Source organism: Mandrillus leucophaeus, unplaced genomic scaffold (genome assembly GCF_000951045.1).
Source record: "Mandrillus leucophaeus isolate KB7577 unplaced genomic scaffold, Mleu.le_1.0 Scaffold337, whole genome shotgun sequence".
In the NCBI taxonomy this organism is placed as follows: Eukaryota; Metazoa; Chordata; class Mammalia; order Primates; family Cercopithecidae; genus Mandrillus; species Mandrillus leucophaeus.
The window spans coordinates 1851165-1861000 of record NW_012103554.1 but is presented as its reverse complement, the minus strand read 5'-3'; the positions used below and the strand labels follow the sequence as shown (position 1 = coordinate 1861000).

At 42.8% G+C, this 9836-nt stretch overlaps 1 protein-coding gene across 2 annotated transcripts in view; it reads left to right on the top strand.

Annotated features, from left to right (window-relative positions):
• RMND1 (required for meiotic nuclear division 1 homolog (S. cerevisiae)) overlaps positions 1 to 9836 on the top strand; it is a 55768-nt gene that overhangs the window by 33591 nt on the left and 12341 nt on the right. For both annotated transcript variants that reach the window (XM_011988728.1, XM_011988727.1), the window contains one exon: positions 611 to 731. In XM_011988728.1, the coding sequence (XP_011844118.1) occupies positions 611 to 731 (121 nt within the window). The remainder of the gene's footprint in view (positions 1 to 610; positions 732 to 9836) is intronic.

The following is a 9836-nucleotide window of genomic DNA, read 5'->3' as shown; positions in this document are numbered from 1 at the left end:
CAAAAAAACTAGCTGGGCGAGGTGGCGGGCACCTGTAGTCCCAGCTACTCGGGAGGCTGAGGCAGGAGAATGGCGGAAACCCGGGAGGCGGAGCTTGCAGTGAGCTGAGATCCGGCCACTGCACTCCAGCCTGGGCGACAGAGCGAGACTCTGTCTCAAAAAAATAAAATAAAATAAAATAAATAAAATAAAAATAAAAATTGAAAACAAAATGAGTTTTTTTCTGTCTACTTCATAAATAACGTTGGTATTAAAGATTGAATTAATTTGGTTCAGAATTTCGAAACCCGTTTGTAAATGTTATTTACACATTTGTTGGAAATATTTTGCAAAGGTCAGTGTTAACACGTGTTTTCAGCCAGATGCAATGCCACATGCCTGTAGTTCCAGCTACATGGTAGGCAGGAGACAGCTTGAGCTCAGGAGTTCAGGTTGCAGTGAGTTGTGATCACCACTGCACTCCATCCTGGGTAACATAGCGAGACCCTCTCTCTTAAAAAGAAAAAAAAAAAAAAGTTTTCATAAAGCACCATGTAAATATTAAATATAATAGAAACAATGATTTTTAATTCAAGATAAATAAAAAGTTATAATTTTCCCTTTTTTAAAGGCACCGTATAAACTTGAGTTCAGACTTCTTGATTACTCCTGATTTCTACTGGGACAGAGAAAACCTGGAAGGACTTTATGATAAAACATGTCAATTCCTTAGCATTGCCCGAAGAGTTAAGGTATGTATTTTGCACTTTTAATGAGAGAAAAGGACACGTTGTTGCCTGTAAATTGAATGTTTAACTGCTTGCAGAGAAATATCGTTTGACTTCCATTCAAATCTCTTTATATTTCCCCTTCTTGTCCTCTATACAGTCACTTTTCAATTTTTTGTGTCAAAGAATCTTCTGATATTAGCTCTACAGACTAGATAAGGTTGGTGAATAAGATGAGAGTTTGGAAGCCTAATGGTCCATCAGGAAGTTCTTGTCAAGTATCAAGCAAGAGTTCCTGACTGCCCCTGATCTGTCATGGTGACAGTGAGAATAGAAATAAATTTAAGGAAGAATCATATAAGACAAGTGATAGGTAATGGCAGACCATGGAGAAGGAAGAATAAAGGATGACTGATGTTTGCCTGGAGGTGACAAGTAGAAAGGTGGAAAAACAATGAGAGGTCAGAGAGGAGATGCTCAGATTAGAGTAGCAACAAGATATCCAATTAGCTCCATCATGTAGGCATTTAGAAGCGCAGAAGCAAAGTCGAGAAGAGAGACGTGTATCAAGAAATCCCAGCACTTTGGGAGGCCAAGGTGGGTGGATCACCTGAGGTCGGGAGTTTGAGACCAGCCTGGCCAACATGGCGAAACCCTGTCTCTACTCAAAATACAAAAATTAGCCAGGCATGGTGGCACGCACCTGTAGTCCCAGCTACTCAAGAAGCTGAGGCCAGAGAATCACTTGAACCCAGGAGGCGGAGGTTGCAGTGAGCTGAGATTGAGCCACTGCACTCCAGCCTGGGTGACAGAGTGAGACTGCATCAAAAAAAAAAAAAAAAGCTGTAGTGATGGAGGTAGACCACATGTGGAAAGAGCATAGAAAACAGAAAATTGACATTAGTATAATGTGTACACATAGTTCTGTGACATTTCGCCACATCTATAGATCCATGCAACCACACGATCAAGACACAACTGTGCCAGGTGCAGTGGCTCACACCTGTAACCCCAGCACTTTGAGAGGCCAGAGGTGGGCAGATCACTTGAGGCCAAGAGTTCGAGACCAGCCTGGCCAATATGGTAAAACCCTGTCTCTACTAAAAATACAGAAATTAGCTGGGTGTGGTGGTGCATGCCTGTAGTCCCAGCTACTCGGGAGGCTGAGGCAGCAGAATTGCTTGAACCCAGGAAGTGGAGGTTGCAGTGAGCTGAGATCATGCCATTGTGCTCCAGCCTGGGTGTTGCAGCGAGACTCCATCTCAAAAAAGCAAAACAAAAAGACACAAAGCTATTTTATCACCACACAGTTCTTCCTCATGCTACCCTGTATAGTCACACTACCCTCCCCTTACCCAGACTGTCCCTAACCCCTGGCAGTGAGTAATCTCCATCTCCATAATTTTGTCATTTTGAGGATGTTATATAGAGTCATACAGCATGTGACTTTTTAACTGGCTTTTTTCATGGAGCATAATGCCCTCAACTTGGATCCTTCCAAATTGTTGCTTGTATCAAAGTTCCTGTCTTCCTGTGGTTCCTGAAACATTTTCTGGTATTTCATTTTGATGTTATTTTTTAGTATATCTCTTTGCATAGATATTTAGTAGTTGCTCTGGTTATTACATCATATGTATATAACTTATTACAATCTACTGATTTCAACATCTTGCAGATTAAATGAAGTATAGACTCTATTTCCCTGATGGGTGATTGGATGCAGAAAAAAAAAAAAGAATCCTTATTTCTTCTATATTCCTTTACCCTTCCCTATTTATAATTTTCTTAACTATTCTTCTGCAGACATAGGAAACTTCATCAGATAATGTTACAATTTTTGCTTCAACCATCAAACATAATTTAGAAAACTAAGAAAAGTAAAGTCTATTGTATGTACCCATGTTTTTATCCTTTCTGTTCTTTTTTCCTTCTGATATTCTAAGATTTCTCTTACTGTTTTTTGTTTTGTTTTGTTTTGTTTTCTCCAAGAACTTTGTTTAGCCATCCTTTTAAGGTAAGTCTAGTGAGACAGATTTTCTTAGTTTGTCTTCATCTGAGAGTATATTAATTTTCTCTTCATTCCTGAAGGATATTTCCTAGAAATAGGATTCTGGGTGGACAGTTTTCTTTCAGCACGTGAAAAATGCCATGCCACTTTCTTCTGACCTCCATGGTTTCTGATAGGAAATCTTTCATAATTCTATGACATGTGCATTTTATCTTTTATCATTTCACAAAGTCTTTGAGGCTCTGTTCACTTCTTTTCCAGTATATTTTGTCTCTGTTAAGACTGGGTAATTTCCTTTGTTTCATCTTCTAGTTCATTGATTCCTTCCTCTGTTACATTCATTCTGCTGCCCATCATTGAGTTTTTTATTTCATTTATTGTATTTTTCAGTTCTAAAATTTCCATGTTTTTGTCTTTGTATCTTCTGTTTCTTTGCAGAGACTTCCTGCTTTTTCATTTGTTTCAAATGTGTTCAGAATTGCTTATTGAATCATTTTTATGATGGTTGCTCTAACATCATCTGATAATACCTAACCTCAGATACCTCTTGATGTTAGCGTCTACTGATTGTCTTTTCTTATTCCCTCCAACTAATTTTAATACCTCCAGTTTCCCTCATTGCCTCAAGTGTTCTGGCTTCATATACAAGGTCCTTCCTATTGTATCCCTTTTTCAATCATATTTCCTACCAATCCCCATATTCACTTTGTATCACATCAAAAATAAAGGATTAGCCTGGGAAACACAGTGAGACCTCATTTCTACTAAACGGTTTTTTTAAAAATTAGCCAGGTATAATGGCATGTGCCTGTAGTCCCAGCTACCCTGGGAGGCTGAGGCAGGAGTATTGCTTTAGCGCAGGAGTTTGAGGCTGCAGTGAGCCATGATCATGCCACTACATCCCAGTCTAGGTGACAGAGGAAGACCCTGTCTCAAAAAATAAAAATAAAAAATACATGATTTATAATTTCAAAACCCTACCATGACTTATTGAATGCTATGTTCCACTTTAGTGTCTACACTTTTTTCCTCTAAGCTAGACACTGCCCCTTGCAAAACCACATCAAAGGTATCTGCAGTTGTCACTCATCTTGGTACCACCTATTCCTCTGTAGGTGTCTTCCAGCACAGGACAGTAGAGATCATCACCACTGGTCAGGGCAAGAAAACCAAGCTATGTTGCTCTTAGCTGACACAGAAAGATTGTTCAGTGATGGTTTAGGAATCAAATTCAGTGGACTCCATCAATACAGTTTTAGATACCAAAGGTCTAACTAGACACCGATTTGACAATCAGTTATCTGGTCAAACATGAAAAGCACTGGACTTTCTTGGTTGTCGACTGTGCACACAGGCTGAAGATCCAGAGGAGGCAAGGGAGGAATACTGAAAGCTTTATACAGATGAGGTATTTCCTGTGGTTGTGTTAGCTATTCCTGTGTAACAAATTACCCCAAAACTTGGTGGACTGAAACACCCACTTACTGGCTGGGCACAGTGGCTCACGCCTGTTACCCCAGTACTTTGGTAGAGCGATGCAGGCAGATCATTTGAGGCCAGGAGTTCAAGACCAGTCTGGCCAACGTGGTGAAACCCCATAAATTAGTCAGGCATGGTGGCATGCGCCCGTAGTCCCAAGTAGCTGATTCTGGAGGCTGAGGCACGAGAATCACTTGAGCCCAGGAGGCAGAGGTTGCAGCGAGCTGAGACTGCACTACTGCACTCCATCCTGGTGACAGAGTGAGACTCCGTCTCAAAAAAAAAAAAAAAAAATGAAACACCACTTACTATCTCAGTTTTTGTGGGTCAGGAATCGGTGCAGCTTAGCTGGGTCCTCTGATGCTGTGTTTCTCACAAGGCTGCAGTCATCTCAGAGATTCACTTCCTAGTTCACTCGTGGTTATTGGCTGGATTTAGTTTTTCTCAGGCTATTAGATTGAGGCCTCAATTCCTCATAAGCTGTTGTCCAGAGGCTTCTCCATAGAGCATCTCACAATGTGGCAGCATGCTTCACTGGAATGAACAAGTAGGGGAGCGATATGGCTTAGATCTGTATCCCTGCTCAAATCTTGTGTCAAATTGTAATGCCCCGTGTTGGAGGCAGGTCCTGGTAGGGGGTGATTGGATCATCAGGGTAGATTTCTCATGAGTGGTTTAGCACCATGTGCTAAACAGTGGTGCTGTTCTCGTGATAGTGAGTTCTGGCGAGGTTGTTTAAAAGTGTGTAGCACCTGCATCTCCGCTCGCTCTCTTGCTCTCGCTTATGCCATGTAAAGTACCTGCTCTCCCTTCACCTCTCACCATGATTGTAAGTTTCTGGAGGCTTCCCCAGAAACCAAGCACATGCCAGCATCATGCTTCCTGTAGAACCGTGCAGAGCCATGAGCCAATTAGGCCTCTTTTCTTTATAAATTTGCCAGTCCCAGGTATTTTTTTATAGCAATGAGAGACTGGACTAATACAGAGAGGAAGAGTGACTGTCAGGAAGAGAATGCTAGTAAAACAGAAGTCACACTCTTTTGCAACCTCATCACAGAAGTCACATCCCATCACTTTTGCTGTGCTCTCTTTGTTAAAAACAAGTTAGGGCCGGGTGCAGTGGCTCTTGCTTGTAATCCTAGCCCTTTGGGAGGCTGAGATGGGAGGATCACTTGAGGCCAGGAGTTCAAGACCAGCCTGGTCAACATAGTGATACTCCATCTCTTTAAAAAAATTTTTTTTCTTTAAATAGCAAGTTATGGCCAGGCGTGGTGGCTCACGCCTGTAATCTCAGCACTTTGGGAGGCCTAGGTGGGTAGATCACCTGAGGTCAGGAGTTCAAGGCTAGCCTGGTCAACATAGTGATACCCCATCTCTTAAAAAAAAAATTTTTTTTTCTTTAAAGCAAGTTATGGCCAGGCGTGGTGGCTCACGCCTGTATCTCAGCACTTTGGGTGGATCACCTGAGGTCAGGAGTTCAAGGCCAGCCTGGCTAACATGGTGAAACCCTGTCTCTACTAAAAATACAAAAATTAGCTGGGCATAGTGGCGGACGCCTGTAATCCCAGCCACTTGGGAGGCTGAGGCAGGAAAATCACTTGAACCCAAGGGGGCAGAGGTTGCAGTGAGCCAAGATCGTGTCACTTCACTCCAGCCTGGGTGAAACAGCAAAACTTCATTTCAAAAAAAAAAAAGGCAAGTTATTAGGCTGAGCCTACTTTCGAGGGTAGAGGATTACACAAAGGTGAACACCAAGAGGCGGGGAGTCTTTGGGTGACATCTTAGAAATCTGCCTACCACAGTGGTTTTGAAAAAGATGGAGAAAATTCTAGAAACCTACTTTATGACCACTGACCCACATGATCCTCATACTAATAATTACTTTAATGGTTGCCAGCTTCAGGCCATCAAAGATGGTGGAACCATTGCTGATCTCATTGTGTTCTGAACTGTCAGCAAGCCAAATGCCACTGCTCTCGGTTTGGACGAGAATGTTAATGCCAAAATTGATGATCTGATCTTTGACCTGGGTGGCATTTGTTATCTGTCCATCCTCAGTATTCAAGATGGAATTGCTGAAGTCAAGTCTACAACTGAGGATACCCACCTGAGTGAAGAATACCTTGACAACTAAGTGCTCAGCTGTTTCATGGCTGAGATCAACTGCAGGTACAGAAAGGACACCTGTGAGAACAAGCAGGCTGCCCAAGCCCCTTCGGCCTCTACTCAATGTACTCTTCATTCTGGTGTCGGGGCCAATTTGAGATTGAGTCCCTCCATGAAGGGGTTCACATCTATGCCTCTGTGCACATGAGCAGCTGGAAGAATCGAAAGCCACCCATCCCTGGCACCCTACACCTGTGGAGAAAGCCATAAGCAGTGTCACCCAGACACACCACCAGTCCTTCACGGGTGGCTCCATCTATATCCCCAAGATTTAAAATCTCCTATAGGGCCGGGCGTAGTGGCTCACGCCCGTAATCCCAGCACTTTGGGAGGCCAAGGTGGGAGGATGGCTTGAGGACAGAAGTTCGAGGCCAGCCTGGCCAACATGGTAAAACCCAGTCTCTACTAAAAATACAAAAATTAGCCAGACATGGTGGTGCATGCCTATAATCCCAGGTACATGAGGGGCTGAGGCACAAGAATCATTTGAACATGGGAGATGAAGGTTCCAATGAGCTGAGATTGCATGACTGTATTCCAGCCTGGGTAATACATTGTCCAGTAAGACATTTCTCCAAAAAAAAAATAAAGTAAGATAAAGTCTCCTACAGGAAGAACTAGAGCTGAATTTATTTACAGGCAGCATGATCTTGTATGTAGAAGACCTGAAAGAATCTACAAAGAAGCTACCAGAATAAGTGAGTTTATCAAGGTTTCAAGATCAATGTATAAAAACGGTTATCTTTCGTTATACTACCAATACACAATTGGAAAATGAAATTTTAAAAATACTGTTTATAGTAGCACCCAAAACTTGAATCACTCAGGTTTGAATTGAGTGATTCAACTATTCCAGAATAATGTTAATTAATCATTGGAGTAATCTGAGCAAGCTAATTGTTTATTTCATTCCCATCTCACTCTGGGACATCGTTTTTGGTGTGAAATCTTCTGCAGGAGTTATGAAATACCTAAAAGGTCTCAAAACTACATTTCTCAGTTTCTCAGCATCCCAAAGGCAGTTCAGACTCGTTGGATGATGTCAAGGTTATTTAGAAGGGGTTGAAAGAGTTCACCCTGCCTTAAGCTCAGCAGTGTTGGCATTACAGTCTTCCAAGAAAACAGATGGAACAAAGACTGGCGGGGTTTTTTTTCTCCCTCAAAAAGTAGAAGGGTCTTGAGAAAATAGGGGTGAGTAGGCATAATACATGCTAAAAAGTTGAGCACAGAGGTCCAGATGCAGAGAGCAGTTACACAGTGTCATGGGACAGAAACTAGTTGGCAGTGGATCCCTCGCTCCATTTTCTCACGTCGTTATCCCCCGAAGTCCTGTCATTGAGGCTTCTGTCCCCATGCCACCTACTCCGTGAACACTTGTTTGTTGTCATGACTTCTAATCCCACATTCTCCTGGTGATTTTCAAATGTCTCTCTCATCCCAGTCTCCCGTCTGCCTTCCAAACGTTTCTAGTTGCCCCTCAATCTCACAGATCTTCCTCATTTACATATCTCATTGCATCCTTTTAAAAATTATGTGTGCACCGTTTTCCACTAGAATGTAAGCCCCTTGAAATCGGAGACCATGATTATTTTCTTGCCTGTTCTTGGTAAAGGCCTCACATACAGTATGTCCTCAAAAAATATTTGTAGGATTTAGTCAGCTGATTTAAGATTTCAAAATGAAATTTATGGTATTCCCCCCACCCCCAGAATATAGTAAACCTTTTCAGTTCTCTATTTCAGCTCATGGGAGGACCTTCTAGCCTCACCTATCTAGTCATTCAACCAGAAACTTAAAAGTCATCTGGGTGTCCTTTTTCTCCTTCACCCTCCATATCCAGTCAAATGATCTTTTTATTTTCCTCTAAGTATCATGGATTCATTAACAAATATTTATGGAAAGCCTATGTGATAGGCCCTGGACTGGTGAAACGGGAGTACCATACTGACCCCTGATTTCAAGCCCCCAACTATTAATGTTCATCCACACAGCCCCTCATCTTCCTTTCCCACCTGGACTTGTCTAATTCCTTCTTCACTCTGTCTCCAGACTGGACCTTTTTCCAGTCTCTCTGCACCCGTTGGCTGGAAGACAGAGACGTGTCTATTTCACCATTCTGTCTCCTCTGCCCAGCATAGTACAGTAAATGTTAAACAAATACTTCCAGATTGAAGAGGCCTCCCCATTACCTGCAGAATGAAGTTCAGATATTCTAGCGTGACATGCTGTTTTCCTATTGCTGCTTAACCTAGTGGCTTATCAGAAATTTACCATCTTACTGTTCTGTAGGTCAGAAGTCTGGCATGGCCTAAAGTTAAGGTGTTGATTCCTCTTTGGAGACTGTGGGTGGAATCCATTTCCTCACCTTTTCCAGTGACTGGAGGCCACCCATATTCCTTGCTTGTGGCCCCTTCATCTAACAAAGGCCAGTAGAATCCTCATATTGTATCATTCTGAACTGTTCTGCCTCTCATTTCCACTTTTAAGGACCCTTGTGATTACACTGGGCTTACCCAGATAATCTAGGATTATCTCCCCATCTTAAGGTCAGCGAATTAACAACTTTAATTTCTTATACATTCTTAATTCTCCTTTGCCATATTACATTCACAGGTTCCAAGAATGAGGACATAAATATCTTTGGGGTGGGGGACATCATGTACACAGTACCTCTCACAATCCAGTACTAACTTACCTTTTTTTTTTTCTGAGACGGAGTGCAATGGCATGGTCTTGGCTCACTGCAACCGCCAGCTCCTGGGTTCAAGTGATTCTCCTGCCTCAGTCTCCCAAGTAGCTGGGATTACAAGCACCCGCCACCACACCCAGCTAACTTTTGTATTTTTAGTAGAGACAGGGTTTTGCTGTGTTGGCCAGGCTGGTCTTGAACTAACCTCAAGTGATCCACCTGCCTTGGCCTCTCAAAATGCTGAGATTACAGATGGGAGCCACCGCCCCCAGCTAACTTACCTTCTTAACCTCACTTCCAAGCACTTTCTTCTAGGTTGTCCACAATCTAGCTATGCTTGTCTCCATGCTGTTTCCTATGCTTGACATGCTCCTTTCATGCCCCCATACCCCCACCAGCAACCCACCTTTTCTTCATGTCTGCTGCCTTTTAAAGCCTAATTCACATTGCCTGCCTCTGTGAAGCCTCTCCTGGTTTTTTCTTTGCTCCCTTATCTGCATGCTCAGAGCATACATGCCTCTATACCTAAATAAATAGAAAGCATGCTGTGGTAGTAGGGACTTTTTTTGTGTGCGCGCGACGGAGTCTTGCTCTGTCGCCCAGGCTGGAGTGCAGTGAGCGATCTCGACTCACTGCAAGCTCCACCTCCTGGGTTCATGCCATTCTCCTGCCTCAGCCTCCTGAGTAGCTGGGACTACAGGAGCCGCCACCACGCCCGGATAATTTTTTTGTATTTTTAGTAGAGACAGGGTTTCACCTTGTTAGTCAGGATGGTCTTGATCTCCTG